The 15,957-nt window shown below is 40.0% G+C and overlaps 1 protein-coding gene across 1 annotated transcript in view; it reads right to left on the bottom strand.

Annotated features, from left to right (window-relative positions):
- Positions 1 to 1,161: 1,161 nt before the first annotated feature.
- ABCB11 (ATP binding cassette subfamily B member 11) overlaps positions 1,162 to 15,957 on the bottom strand; it is a 111,417-nt gene continuing 96,621 nt past the window's right edge. The window contains exons 22-28 of the mRNA XM_025404926.1: positions 14,749 to 14,952; positions 12,349 to 12,590; positions 9,852 to 10,008; positions 8,131 to 8,328; positions 5,377 to 5,583; positions 2,884 to 3,030; positions 1,162 to 2,042 (exon numbers count right to left, since the gene is read on the bottom strand). Coding sequence (XP_025260711.1) covers positions 1,842 to 2,042; positions 2,884 to 3,030; positions 5,377 to 5,583; positions 8,131 to 8,328; positions 9,852 to 10,008; positions 12,349 to 12,590; positions 14,749 to 14,952 — 1,356 coding nt within the window. The 3' untranslated portion in view covers positions 1,162 to 1,841. The remainder of the gene's footprint in view (positions 2,043 to 2,883; positions 3,031 to 5,376; positions 5,584 to 8,130; positions 8,329 to 9,851; positions 10,009 to 12,348; positions 12,591 to 14,748; positions 14,953 to 15,957) is intronic.

Below are 15,957 nucleotides of genomic sequence, written 5' to 3' on the forward strand. Positions count from 1 at the left end.
CTGACAGGTGGGCTTCATAGGAGGGTAATATGGCTTGAAAATTTTCTTAGGATTCCAAGGATGGGGTCCTTGACTTCTTTTCTTTTTTTTTTTTTTTTTTTTTCGCTCTGTTGCCCAGGCTGGAGTGCAGTGACGTGATCTCGGCTCACTGCAAGCTCTGATTCCTGGGTTCATGCCATTCTCCTGCCTCAGTCTCCCGAGTAGCTGGAACTACAGGCGCCTGCCACTATGCCCGGCTAATTTTTTTATATTTTTAGTAGAGAAAGGGTTTCACCGTATTAGCCAGGATGGTCTCGATCTCCTGACCTCGTGATCTGCCCGCCTCGGCCTCCCAAAGTGGTGGGATTACAGGCGTGAGCCACAGCACCTGGCCCAACCTCTTTTCTTAGATTGGCCAGTTTCCCCAGAAAATCATTCTTCAATCTCCTGCCAGAGGAGAGGGGCTGGAAGTTCTTTTGTTCATACACAGCTTTACACTCAGTCCCCCTGTCTCTTGTATGTTAGCTGCCCCTTCAACTGCACCTTGTGTGTCTCAGTGCATACCTCCCTGTGAGCCTCCTCAGAGGGGGAGTATTCAGTCTCTCGCTGGAACTGGGGAAAGGCAGCCATCCTGCTGCAGGCAGGGCTCTGCAATTCTGTTTCCATACAGGCTTTTGGCCCATTCCTCTGTCTTCAGTCCCTCTGTGCCCTTGCCTCCTCCTTCCAGAAGGACCCAGTGTTTTTACATCTTGACCTTTCTAGGGGTCTGTGGTACAAAACAGGACGTTTCTAGGCTCCCCGACTAACAGGTTACATTTTTGTTTTCTCTCATCTTGTAACTCTATTATCAGTTGTCCATTTGCTTTCTGGCTCCCAAGATTTTGCAGGTGGCATCACTGTGTTTTCTTCATTCTTCTAGATTCCTGCCACCTTTAGTTCTATGTCATTATGTGGTGTTTTGAGGGAGCAGGGGCAAACGAGTGCTTTTCTGCCATATTTACTTGCTTTTTTGTATAACACCTTATGAAACTACAGCAAAGTAAAGTGCACTATTTTCATTTCATGAATAGAATTTTGCAGAAACTAAAAACAACGATCAGCATGCAGGGAGGTGCTGAGGAGTACAAGGCCTGGGAGAGAGTCCCCTGCTCCAGCCACACTGGCAGGTTCTCACAGTAATGGTAGCTTCGCCACCCCTACACCCACTCTGAAGCTGAAGCATAAATCAACAGCCCTAACTGGAAGGCCCGTGCCAATGCTTTCCCTTTCTGCCCCCTCAGCCTGAGAGCATCCACCCCTTCCCTATCCTCAGCCTTAGAGATAAAGGAAGCTGGTTTGACGTAAAAGACAACTTTAGTGAAGAAACACAGCTGGTCTTCAGTCCTTCTGTTCTTTTCAAATTTGACCTTGGTCAGGCTCAAGAAATGTTTGTTGAATGCCTGTTATAGACACGCCTCTGTGTGCACTGAAGTTTCAAAAATGCGAGACGGTTCTCTGCCCTTGAGGAGTTCAAAGTCTCACTTACTCCCTGATGTCTCACTAAGTCCCACATATTAATCAGGACTGGCTCCTGCACAGAGAAGCACTGAGTGGTGGCTGAGCCGCCACTCATTGGGTTTTCTGTCACATGGACCCTAGTTTCTTTCATTTTCTGTATATACATCTAAAGCAGAATTATTATGGAAGGTCATTAGAAATTAGGTTGGATTCTGATGTATGACAATGACTGTAAAAGTAAAATATTAACATTCTTCTTTAAAGAAAAAACGATCCCGGCAGTCCCCTCCTGCTGGGATCGTTTTTTCTTTAAAAACAACCCCTGTAACTGGTACGTCATGTGTGTCTGAGGTTCTTGCATTGGGTCAACTGATGGGGGATCCTGTGGTGACTAGTTTGTAGTAGGCTCCTTTTTGGGCCATCAGTTCTTCGTGGGTTCCCTTTTCAATCACCACCCCCTGTGCCATGACAGCAATGATATCCGCGTTCTGGATGGTAGACAAGCGATGGGCAATGACAATGCAGGTCCGACCCTCTCTGGCTTTGTCTAGAGCAACCTGCACCGTCTGCAAAGAGAAGATGGAAAGTTGATGCAAAGATGCATGATTGCTCCCCAGCCCACCATCATGAGAGTTCAGTTAACATGACCTGAATAACAATTCTATACTTGAGGGCAAATCCAAAGGTTTGACATGAGAGAGGATTAACTAAGTATTCTCTGAGTGCAATGCATCAGTGATTTCAATGGCAGTGCACAGGCTGAGAAATTTCAGTGGAGCAAGAAGGAAGCAAACTATGAAGCCTCTATGTAATTTTACAATATTTGATGGTCTAGCTTCCTGAAATGAAACCAAGAAAACAATGGAGGGTGGCAGTTAAGTGGCCGTTCCTGATACTGCTCTTCATTGAAGACTTTTTAGCTCTCTCCAAAATGGAATCCCAATTGTTATGGCATTAATTATACATTTTAAATTTCATAATTGTGTTCTGCTCAATTGCATCTTCTTTCATGCAAACCACACATGAGATATTACCTCTTTCTTTGTGTTGTATGTGGCCTACCTTCTCTGTCACATACCTTTAGAACTATAAAATATTTATAACGGATCATCTAGATTATTTCACTTTATTCAAGAAAGGTGATCATTTATTTGCCTTTGGAAAAAAATGTCACTTAGCCTAAAGAATCTTAAAATCAATTCTTATTTTAAAGGTAAAATATTTTATTTGAAGCAATCTTATATTAAATCACTTGCTCTAGATAATTGTCTTTTGGTTCCATAAAGTATTGCCAAATTCTACTGTTAATAAATCAGAAAATTGAAGATAATGCCATTTTATAAGGACAAATTTTACAGCCAAAGACTCATTTGTAATGATATAAGACTTTAGAAAATCAGTACTTACCTTTTCACTTTCTGTGTCTAAGGCAGAAGTGGCTTCATCTAGTAGCAAGATTTTAGGATCTCGTACAATGGCCCGAGCAATAGCAATGCGTTGTTTCTCCCCTCGAGAGAGTTGAGACCCCTGGGACCCAACGTTAGTTTCATATTTCTGAAAGAAGTATGGTAAGTTTGAGAAATAGAAACAGTTATTGCTCCTGTGCTGTACAGAACTCATGTCAAGTTCTCCTCTGTAATTTAAATTATTTATTTGTTGAACTAGGGAATAGTGAGTGAATCCTCCTATAGGATGAAGGATGTCAATCAAATCCACTTAGGAATATAAGAAAAACATGGAATTTGTGACCTTTGATGTGGGAAGCAAGGGGACTTTATTCCTCATGTCTGCATTTCTTTTAGGTTTATATTTTCAATCTCCTCCCTGTGTCCAGGTAGGAGCCCATATATGAGATCCTCCTTGATTTGAGACTGTCTGATTCTACACTCTTATCTGGAAAAATCCTTCCAAGATGGACTAATCTCAAGAATGGAAATGTCTTTGTGAGATCTTCTGGTCCATTTCTGTATTAGGGAGGCGACAACCTGGAACACAGGCCTTGGTTAGAAGCTCCACTCTGCTGCTTACTAGCTTGTGTTCATGAATAAATTATTTACATTTTTTTGAGCTGGCTAGTCATCTGAGGTGCAGTATTAACACTCACTTCACATATTTATTGTGAGTGTTAGATAAAATTAGGAAGAAAAATCACTCATGCCTGGGATGGCTACATAAAAATTAGTTAACATTCACAGTGCGTTTACCATAGAGGTATTGTGCTAACTATTCTAGCAAGGTTATCATTTAATACACACAGAAACCATACCCACCCTATTTTTTTTAGATTACAAAACTTAGGCACAGGGAGGTAAGAAAATGGTGTAAGGACAAGTAACAAGCAGTGAAAGTGAAATCTGAATCCAGGTGAAAGTGAATCCGTCTCTCCTTTGAGTCCCTTGACTACTGCTCTTCCTGCCTTCCACAACACGAGCTGTTTCCTTCCCCAGCTTCCCTTGCCTCCTGATGAAAGCTCCATCATGCCAGGTGAGACCCATGAAAATCTGCTTTGTCCTTGTGGAGACAAAGTGCTCAGAGAAGGGTACCATGGGGAAGTCTGTATGAGGACAATGTAGTAAACCAGCTCCATGCCAGCGCCTCGCCCCAAATGAGTAGGTATTCAATAAGGGTTTGTGGGATAAATGAGTCTCCCAGGAGACACACAAGCTTTGCTTTTGAACTCTGGATTCAGCAAATAGTAATTTCCATGTGCTTATAGATTGGGCTAACAGGTAAGAACCGGGCCAAGAGCCTAACACTTAGGAGACTGTGAAAAGAGCAAACAAAAAGCCCTCCACAAACACCACAAAATTTATAAACATAATCACTTATAAAGAAAAACAATTTTCCCAGGGATATTTTAAAAAAGTAAGTAGAGAAGGTAAAAGGTAAAATTTGGCCCTACAATTTGGTTTCCATGTTTTAATTTTTCTTGTGATCAAAACTAAGAGGGACTTTTGGTGGATGGGAAAATGCAGAGACAATATTGTGTGAAATCTGGACTTGGCTCTGGCAAAGTAAGAGACACCAAGGCAGGTGCAACTTACCCACCACCCATGGTACACACTGCCAAGTAATGAAATAATGATGATGGCAGTAATACCAGCGGCAGCTTTCTTTGTGTAGCTATTAAGTGTGTTTTCTTCATTTTAACGTTATTTTCTTGCATTTTGCAGATGGAATAGACAATCTCAGAAAGGATAATTGTCCCAAAGCTATGAAGCTACTAAGTGGCAAAGCTTGGATGCAAGCCCAGGTCAGCTCCAAATCTCAGGCTTTTCCCCACTATGCTAAACTAAAGCTCAATGTGCAAAATAATTCTACAAAAATAGCATCCATTGCATTGGGCAATCCAATATTTTCCAAAATTAAAGAGTATGTTGATGAAGGATATTTCTTTTGCTTAAAAAACTAAGACAGTCCGGGGCCACTGTGAGATAAATTGTGTACCCTTTGACCTTCTAGAGCGACAGTCATAATACAGATTGAATATTTCTTATCAGAAATGCTTGGAACCAGAAGTATTTCAGATTTTGGACTTTTTCAGATTTTGGAATATCTGCATATAATGAGATATCTTGGGGATAGGACTCAAGTCTAACCACAAAATTCATGTTTCTTATCTACTTTATACACATAGCCCAGAAGTAAATTCCTACAATATTTTTAATAATTTTGTGCATGAAACAAAGTTTTGACTGCATTTTGACTGTGGCCCATCATACGAGGTCAAGTATGAAATTTTCCACTTGTGGGATCATGTTGGCCCTCAAACAGTTTTGAATTTTGGAAAATTTTGGATTTGGGATTTTCAGATTAGGGATGCTCAACCTGTACACTTTGGTCGTTCTACTTCTCCCCATCCTTGTCTCCCACAGGGAATGGCTCTGACTTCGTACTCACCTCTGGGAGTGACATGACAAAATCATGCAGCTGAGCCTGTTTTGCAGCTGCTATGACTCTTTCCACGGGAATTTCTTTGGTGTTGTCTCCATACTTGATATTGTCCATTATGCTACAGGCAAACAACACTGGTTCCTGGGAAACTATTCCAATGTTTGAGCGCAGGAACTGGATGTTTACTTTTTTGCTGTCATGCCCATCTATCATCTGCCAATAGAAGAGATGACAGGTCATTAAGTTTTCAGAATTTCAGCAGCGAGGAAAGTTCATATGCTAGCGTTAGGCGTCATGCAGGACATTTGGCTTGTTTAACAGACAGCAATCCCAAGGCTAAAATTACGGAATAAATTATGCTGCCTTTGACCTGTGGATGTAATGTCTATCAGGAGTGGCATCCATGTTAACACTAATCAGACTATAGTACTATTTATTTCCTGAACTCTGGCTCTACAGGTGAAACAAATGAGAAAGATGCTCAGGTATTCAGGTAAGAAACAACTTCCCCTTACTTTGCTGCAGCACACTCTCTACAAATATACAGGGTTGCTCTATTTTGAGACTCATGAGTTACGGAAAGGATTTTTGTCTGGGAAGCTTTTGGGCAATATAAGGATCAAACCTGTTTTCTTGATTTTACTAACGCCATTCTCTGAATAACTGAGGTAATAAAACCAAGTAAAAAAGGAATACATTTATTCACTTAGTCAATCAACAAACATATATTTGAATCACCTGCCACAAAGCACCATCCTAAGCAGACTATGTCTGCTACGTAAAGAAAATATTATCTCTGTTTCCTTGGAACTCACAGTCTAGTTAGGCAGTGAAGTACAGGTACTTGAATATCTACAACATGAGCTGGTTCACAAAAAAGTCCTAGAATATTAAAGGCACAGTATGCCTAACGTACTACTGTAAAGTATTTGGCCCTATTATTTCAGAAAAAATGGTGATAAATGGTATGAACAGATTATATTTAAGATAATTCCTAAGTAATGGAAAAAGCAAACACTATTAGAAAAAGTATAAAGCATTTCTCAATAACAATTAGCCCTGGCTTTGCTTTATGCAAGGAAATCTTTAGTTGCCTCTTTCAAGTTTTTCTCAGCATGTCTTTTCATAATGTCATCTGTCCTCATTACACTAAAGATTATACTATTCAGGGAAGTCAGAAAGGCCACTTTCAAAATATTAGCATTCAACAGTGAATAAAGTGTGGAGCAAAATAAAACTTTTTCAGACCTATATCTATGAACGATTTCTTAGAAAATTACTTGTGGATGAGCTCCAACAAAGGGGGGTGAAAACTATGAAAAGGGCATTTATGGGAACTATGAAATAATGCAAGGAATCCTAATCCAAGGAATCCTAATCCTAGGAAATATCACAGGGAACTCACAGGACGACAACTGTTCAACAGGCAAAGGTTGCAAGTGACAGAAATGAGGGAATAGATGGCCTGAGAGGGACATTGGAAGAACACAAAGGTTTTCATAAAGACAAAGAATACAAGAAAAAAAGAAACCTTTCAGAAAAACAATCAAGAAAAAATATAACACAAATGTAACTCATTATTTGACTAAGGGATGAACAATATTTACATAATCATTTAAAAAGCTGTCAATTGGTTTTCAACTTTTAGAATCAACTTAGAGTGAAAGCAGGAAAGATAATGTTGTAAACAGAATGTGCTCTGAATTCTTGATAATAGTGCAGTTAGAACTTAAGAGGTAAAAGAAGGGAGTAAGAGGTGAAAATAAAGGTAGGATTGCTAACATTTTTATTTTAGAAAGCGAGAATTCAAGAGGAACTATCTACAGGTGGTGGAAGAGCAACGGAAGCAGATCAGAAGTTTACAGATTTATAAATAGAAGGTCTAAAAAATGATATAACTACATTGGGAGGAGGTAGGAAAAAGGAGGGGGTGGTGAGGGTAAGTAGATTTTTATCTCTTGAGAATAAATCACAGAGAGTCTAAATTTGTTAAATCATGAAACAGCAGGAGCACATTATTTAAAGACATAAAAGTAATCATCAGCAGATCAAAAACATCAAGTGGTCGAAGATAGTTGCCTTTGGGCAGAGAAATGTGGAGTGGGAGTGTAAGCATAAAGCAGGGGGGCAACTTTTCATTATAAATGTTTATTATTTGATTTTGTGACCTTATGTATATATTACTTTTAAAGAAAGAAAAAAAGGACAGAAAAGAGAAAGAAATGTTATGAAAAATAAATAACAAAGCTATTCACCAAAATTTCAAATATCTTTGCCAAAGATTTACGGTACATGGCTCTCAATCTGAGTTCCTTGCCTTATTTAGATTTCAGCTTCTTGAACAAGGATTGTCTTAGATCTTTTCATGCTAAATCTCCTTTCTTGCTCATTTATCATTATTTCCCTTATCACTCTACTTTTTTCATTCCTGGTCATTAGTTTTCTGATTAGTCTGCACTTTCTGCTCCATTTACGGGTAAATGAATGCTTCTATTAAATACACTCATCTCCAGCTTTGCAGTGTGCCCAGTTTTCTTTGCCTAACTGGTCAGCAGGCCATCTGGAACTGGGGAAAATCTGACATTAGAAATTGTGAGGGAGAATAAGGCAAAGCAGCAAATGACTGGGACTGGAAAATATGCATGGGGTAATGCCTAAGGCAAGCATTTTACAGTGAGTCTGGCAAAGCAAAAACTTGAAGCCAAAAACTTGGAAATAGTCTGCAGAAGGCAAAATTCTCAAAAAGGTTGTGTGGCTTACCACTTTTCCTTGATCAGGATCATAGAAACGTTCCAACAGCTGAATGCTGGTGCTTTTGCCACATCCACTGCTCCCAACAAATGCCAGTGTCTGCCCTGGACTAATCGACACTGAGAGACCATTCAGAACTTGCATGTCAGGTCGAGAAGGATATGTAAATTTACAATCAACAAAATCAATCTTCCCCTGGAAGTTGTTCTGTGGATGGGAGGATCAAAATTAGAGATGCTCTTACTGGAGCCTAGAATATTGAAAACACACCTAAATCTTGAGTTTAAAATCCCTACTTGAGATACCTTCAAACCACGCTGCCAAAATGCAAAGTATAGAGACAGTAACTTAATAAAAGGACATTCCATTTTCTATTCTGAAAGATGTAGTATAAAGAAAGGCTTGGGCAACAAAATTAAAGACATTTGACTCCCCCATTCCCAGTCTAACCTAAGGGAATTTTCTTACCATCCATTCCTGACATTCTGAATAGAAGAGAACAGCTGGAAGATATTACATCACAGAAGCCAGTAACTGTCCAAACCCTATAGCTTTGTTCCCCCAAAGACTAAAAATAATGTTACACTTAAAACGACCTAGAAAGAAAGTTACCTGAGGTCTGTACTGCAAAGGTGAATATTTTCTATTGTACTTTGGTGTGCTTAAAACTCTCTAACCTATAAACTCTAGAAATGGATAGACATTTAACAGAACACACAGAAACTTTACATTTACTGAACTGAAGGAGAAATTTTACAAATTTAGAAAGATAACGAATTTAGCTTAGCTTTACTAGTGTTTAGGTTTGCTTTGCTTTCTGGAACATACTAAAATTTTCAAAAATAGGTAGAGAAGATTTAAAAATACATATCTATCAATTAGAAGAAGATATTTTGTCAAGATTGAATTAATTTTCTGGACATCCACATGAGCTAAAACTTGAATCAAGATGAACATGAATTAAATCAACGTTATTGGACAGGAAGAATTGATTTTTCTACATTCCGTATGAGAACATCAATAGAAAATACAGTGGTTAGGTAGATCTCAGAGGACAACTGGCTTCATTCATTCAGGAACTAAGTGTATTTTATATTACACAGAATTTAGCATTCATTGAAAGTCATCGCCTTGTTCAAATGCCAGCTTTAGGAATAATTTTTGATGCTAATTTACTTTATTCCTGTGTAGTTATAAATCTACTTTGTGTCCACTCCGAGTACGTATGAATCAACCCATACACAGCAGGAATTTAGAAGCCAAGTGGTATTGATGGCCATCCCTAATGGCTGTCCTGCACACACACACACACACACACACACACGCACGACCCTACCCCTCATCAATACTTACACATTTTATTTATGTATTTTATTAGACTTTAACTTCTGGGGTAGATGTGCAGAATATGCAGGTTTGTTACATAGGTATACATGTGCCATGGTGGTTTGCTGCACCCATCAACCTGTCATGTACATTAGGTATTTTTCCTAATGCTATCCCTCCCCTACCCCCAGCCATCCCCTGACAGGCCCCAGTGTGTGATGTTCCCTGCTCTGTGTCCATGTGTTCTCATTGTTCAACTCCCACTTATGAGTGAGAACATGCGGTGTTTGGTTTTCTGTTCTTGTGTTAGTTTGCTGAGAATTATGGTTTCCAGCTTCATCCCTATCCCTGCAAAGGACATGAACTTATCCCTTTTTATGGCTGCATAGTATTCCAACACTTACCCATTTTTCTCCTGCACTACTGTATACACTGATTGGGGGTTGTCGGTCCAGCAGTTCAAAAAAGCGTGCAGCTGATATTTTAGCTTTTGCATAACTTGGGGTGTAAGAGAAGGTTCTTCCAAGAGCTGTCGCACTCAGTACAACTGCAGAGATCACCCTGTAACCAGACAGACACACAGGCAGAGAGCAGGGAGGAGTAGTTGGTGTGATGACCTGAGGGCAGAAGTTTGGGGATCTAGCCCTGGTTCTGCTAGGAAAGGACCAAATATCCTTAAGCAAGTCACTTTAGATTTAGATTTGTCTGGGAATGAAGAGGGTGGTGTTTAAGAGATTAGCAGTTTCCAACTGTGTTCTGTGAAAAAGGGGTAAGAAGAGGACTGAATGAGCATGAAGGAGAGAGCTCAGACCTCCAAACCTTTATTTGACCACAATAGCTTCTTTTAAGAAAATTGTTGGAGGGGGAAAAAGACTTCTGAAGGTTTTTTTTTTGTTTTTTGTTTTTTGTTTTTTTTTAAAGAAAAAGCAGGCTTGAAAGATCACCAGATTGAGTTGATTTTTCTAGAATTGTAACAGTTTTTTGAACCTATAATAGATATGTAAAAGATAATGATTGATGATGTAAGCTTCAATTCTGTACCAGGTATGTATATAATTTATGCTTCAGAGAGCAAGACAGATGAAATTGCCTGTCTCCTTCTTCTTGTGTTAGCCTCTAACTATATTCAACATGTACTTAATTAATGAGAGTGAGTGAATGAATGAATGAATGATAAATATAATGAGAGATAACTTTGTTGCTGTACAGACTGTGATGTGAGTAGTAGCCCCCAAAGCTGTTCACCTGCACTGTCATGCACAGAGGGTCTGCCTGGGATGGGGATAGGGATAAGGGATGTGTCTTTGTGTGTCACACTGCTCAGTTCATAAGCAGGAATTGTTTTAGGCCAGAATTGCAAATCCAAACATCTCCAGGAGCCCAATTTAAAGCCTAAGGGAATGAAAAGCACTTGAAATGAAATGGAAAATGGTGGAAGATGACCTTCCAATTTTTAAAGTGAAGCCTGAAATTCAGTTTTCTGTAGTCCCAGAATTTTTTTTTTTTTTTTTTTTTTTTTGAGATGGAGTCTTACCCTGTCACCCTGGCTGGAGTGCAGTGGCATGATCTCAGCTCACTGCAGCCTCCGCCTCCTGGGTTCAAGCGATTCTCCTGCCTCAGCCTCCCGAGTAGCTGGGATTACAGGTACACACCACGACACCCGGCTATTTTTTTGTATTTTTTGTAGAGACGGGATTTCGCCATGTTGGCCAGGCAAGTCTCAAACTCCTGACCTCAAGTGATCCACCCACCTTGGCCTCCCAAAGTGCTGAGATTACAGGCGTGAGCCACCGCACCCAGCCTGTAGCCCCAGATTTTTACACGTTGGCAAAAAATTATTCTAAAACCTTAATATAAACTAAATAAAAATAACCCAATGGTTTGCGTTTTTTTCTAATTTAGATTAGTAGCTTTAAATATCAAAGATTTAGAAAAGAGAGACTTTCCTGGCTGGGTGGGTGTAGTGGAGCGGGAGAGAAGTGCTGAAAGAGACACCAGGTGAGAAGGCAGGACTCATGGCTAGAGAAGGAAACCCAAGAACAGATTCCTGTAGGACCACTTTTCCTAATGCCCTCCAAACCTTTCTCAGACCATCTCCACCTTTATACCCGGCCCTCTCCCCCACCCATATACATGTGTACCTCATTACCCAGTATACTGACTCCCTTAGGCTTTCACCTCTGGAAATGTGAGAAATTGGACTCAAAGCTAATCTTATTAGAAAAGCAGGCTTTGGCTATACGAATGGAACATCATTTACCTGTATGGCCTATGCTGTCTCTGCCTAGGAGCAGTCAGCTGGGAACATGCCCTCTTTGCAAGAAAGGAGTTCACATAAAACAGTTCTTTATCAACCATCTTAGCCAAGGCCTCTAGATTTTCTCAGCATTAACATCTGTGGCAGATTGTTTATAAACAATGATCATATTAATTCACACTATCATGCATCCCTTTGCAACATGACTTTTTTACTCCTCTCATCAAAAAGTGGATTCTATTTTTTTCTATTCCTTAAACCTGGGCTTGATGGTATGACTTTCTTTGGCCAAACAGAAAATTAGAAAGTCTCTTTGCATGGAGAGACTTGAAAAGTACTTGCACAGTGGGGCTTGCCCTCTTTTGTGGCACTTGGAACTCTGAGGCCATAATATGAAGAAAAGAAGCTCATCTGCTTGACAGGCCATGTGGAGACAGAAGAATACACAGAAGCCTGACTGAATCAGCCCAGGTCAGAAGAACCACCCTCTCGACCCACAGAATCTTGAAAAATAATTAATCCCACCTATTGTAAGACACCAAGCTTGGAACTGTTTGTTAAGCAGCCAAAAAGCTAACTGACAGAACCAGGCTATTCCTTCCTTGTGTGTTGATCTTTTCTCACCTTGGCTGGATATTCCTCACCTGAACACGTAGCTGAAATGGAGCCCCTCATTGGGGATTAAGTAACCTCCATATCTGTAGGAAGCAGAATTCGCAACAAACAGGATGCACTGGGAAAAGGCAAAGCAGAATCCATAAACGTTGGCTTTCTGAATGGCTGTCTTGAGGGGCTTCTCCAGCTCAGTCTCAAGTGTTTCAATGAACCGCCTCTCCTTTCCAATTCCAGCTACAGTGCGGATGTTACTGAGGGCTTCGTTTGTAATCTGAAGATCGAGAAAGAGTCTTAGGAATACAAGGGCAGAAATAACTCCTTTCATGACATTTCAATGGCTGCGTGGATTAGATGGTGCAAATGGCAGAATGTGGTACAAATCAGAGAATGCATCATCTGGGAATACAAAGAAGTGGCTGGAGATCAACCCAACTGGACCACGAGACAATTTTTCAGTTAAATTCAAGTTTCCCTTAATTCTAACATGGCATGGCTTTGTTGCCTCCACTTGTGGTGGAAGAAAGAAGGAAAAATAAAGGTACACAGTTATCCTTGAAAGCTTTTTAGCTTCTTCGTTAATTCATTTGAAATGTATAAAATGGTATCTTTAAACATCTTCTGAGACAAAAGATTAATAATATACATTTAAAATATTAGATTATATTTTCTTAAAAAATCAATCTGGCCAAATATTATATAACTTAAATTAGTTTTAGCAGTAAACAAAATTAATTAAATTTATTTGCAAATAATGTTTTAGGAAAAATGAGTATTTATACCTCTAGTGGTAAAACAATACTTTTTTTTCCATAGCATTAAAAAATGTTTAAGTTGTATATATTTAGGGGGTATGAGTGCAGATTTCTTGCAGGCATATATTGTATAGTGGTGATATCTGGGCTTTTAGTGTACCCATCACCCGAATAATTAATTTCATATACAATAGGTCATTTTTCAACCCTCACTGCCTCCCGCCCTCCCTCCTTTTGTGGTCTTTAATGTCCACATTAAAGATGTAGACATCTTCCACATCTTTATGTCCATCCATACCCACTAACATAACTTGAAATGAGTAGGAAATGTATCTTTTAGTCTATATTATGAATTTGTATTTGTTTTAACCCACACTCTAGGGCAAGTAATCACTGTTTCTGAATTAGGGTCTTACCCTAAAAAGGCAAAAAGGTAGGCCCCTTTGTTCCACTAACATATGAAGTCCTTTTGGCTTCTGCCTACTTGAGCAGAGTTCACGTTCCCTTTTTTAAAAGAGACAGAACCTAAGTTATTGTGAATTTGTTAAAAGAGTGTGTATATGTATGTGTGATTTCTTTCTTTTTTCTTTTCTTCCTTCTTCACTCCCTTCCTTCCTTCTTTCCTTTCCTTTTCTCTTTTTTCTTTCTTTTCATTTCTTTTCTTTCTTTCGTTCTTTTGTTCTTTCCCTTCCTCCCTTCCTTCCTTTCTTTTTTTTTTTTGATGGAGTTTTGTTCTTGTCACCTAGGCTGCAGTACAGTGGCGTGATCTTGGCTCACTGCAGCCTCCATCTCCTGGGTTCAAGTGATTCTCCTGCCTCAGCCGAGTAGCTGGGATTACAGGCACCTGCCACCATGCCCAGATAATTTTTGTCTTTTTAGTAGAGATGGGGTTTCACCATGTGGACCAGACTGGTCCTGAACACCTGACCTCAGGTGATCTGCCTACCTCGGCCTCTCAAAGTGTTGTAATTACAGGCATGAGCCACTGGCCTCCCAAAGTGTTGGGATTACAGGCGTGAGCCGCTGGTCTCCCAAAGTGTTGGGATTACAGGTGTGAGCCACCGCCCCCGGCCTGTGTGATTTCTTATACTTGAGAAGTGTTTATGCCACCATCCCTCATTTACCCCCAAGGACAAGATATTAATTAGAACACACTTTAAAATGTGTAGCTAAAACCTAAGTGTATCCAAAACCTAAACTGCAGCTCATAATTCTAGTTGGGAAAGACACTTGCCCCAAGCCTGGGGGACACTACGGTGTGAAGAGAAAAGGCGTGTGCCATTAAAACCATCATAGCTCCTCTGTGTATGGAAAGCATGGCTCAGGGAAACCATTAGATTGCAAAAGCCTCACAGCCAGAAAACTGAACTATCTACCCCTGCAAGTGAGAGTGTACCAAATTGGAATGTGGAACGAATCACTATGCGAGAGGAAATTGAACAGGCAATCCTCTGTTCACCCCACTATTTCTCCACGCCGGCTCAAACTCAGAGCCTTGGAGCCTTATTGCCTCAGTCTTTGGGCCAAATATGCATGGAAAGGGTGGTGGAAGGTTCTTAAGTGTGCCTGTCTGTGGGCTGACAGCTTCCTTAAGTCTCTTCCTACTATTTGTTTTTAACAATTTGTCTGATAGACACTCAACCATGAGGAATGGGAAAATTAGATGTGCAAGATTACCTGTCCCACCATCTCCAGGGCCCGCTTATCTCGAGAGGCAAATCCTGTCAACATCCTGGTCTGTGTGGCTCCTGATAAAGCCAAGAAGGGGAAGAAGCACAAGATGACCAGGCTCAGCTTCCAGCTAAAGTAGAAGGCAATGATCATGGCCACAGTGACGTTAGTGAAGGAATTGACCATCATCCCAATCTGAGAGCCGGCAGCCTGCAAACCAAAAAGCAATCAACCCATCTCAGACACACAGTCTCTTTTACCAACTACCATTATACAAAAAGGTCAGATCTTTTATAAAATTGCGATAAAATATACATAACAATATATATCATTTTAATCATTCTTAAGTGTACAATTCAGTGGCATTTCACAATGTTGTGTAACCATCACGCATCTATACCTAAAGCTTTAAAAATCATGCCCAACAAAACTCTGTATCCATTAAACAATAACCTCCCTTTCTTCTCTCTCCCTCAAGCTCTTGGTGACTTCTATTCTAACTCTCTGTCTGTGTAAATTTGCCTACCCTAGGTACTTCTAGAAGTAGAATTATACAATATTTTTCCTTGTGTATCTGGCTTATTTTGCTAAGCATAATGTTTTCAAGCTTCAGCCATGTTGTAGCAGGTATAAAAATTTCATTCCTTTTTATTTTTATTTTTTGTTTATTTTATTTATTTTGGGACAAGGTCTCTGTCACCCAGGCTGGAGGACAGTGTCATATTATGGCTCACTGTAGCCTTGACTTCCTGGGCTCAAGCACCCCTCCTGTCCCAGCATCCTAAGTAGCTGGGACCACAGATGCATGCCACTACACCTGCTAATTTTTTAATCTTAGTAGAGATGAGGTCTCACTATGTTGCCCAGGCTGGTCTTAAACTCCTAAGCTCAAGTGATCCTCCCACCTTCGCCTCCCATAGTGTTAGGATTGCAGGCATGAGCCACCACACCTAGCTTCATTCCCTTTTAAAACTGAATATTCCATTGTATGCATATATCACGTTTTGTTTATCCATTCATCCATTGATGGACACTGGGGTTATTTCCAACTTTTGGCTATTGTGAATAATGCTGCTATGAACATTGGTGTATAAGCACCTTTCAAGTCCCTGCTTTCAATTCTTTTGGATATAGACCTAGGAGTGGAATTGCTGGGTCATATGGTAGTCCTCTGTTCAAAAAGTTTATTTTTTTTAAATGATTAAGTTCTTTTAA

The sequence above is a fragment of the Theropithecus gelada genome, chromosome 12 (assembly GCF_003255815.1).
Source record: "Theropithecus gelada isolate Dixy chromosome 12, Tgel_1.0, whole genome shotgun sequence".
NCBI classification, from domain to species: domain Eukaryota; kingdom Metazoa; phylum Chordata; class Mammalia; order Primates; family Cercopithecidae; genus Theropithecus; species Theropithecus gelada.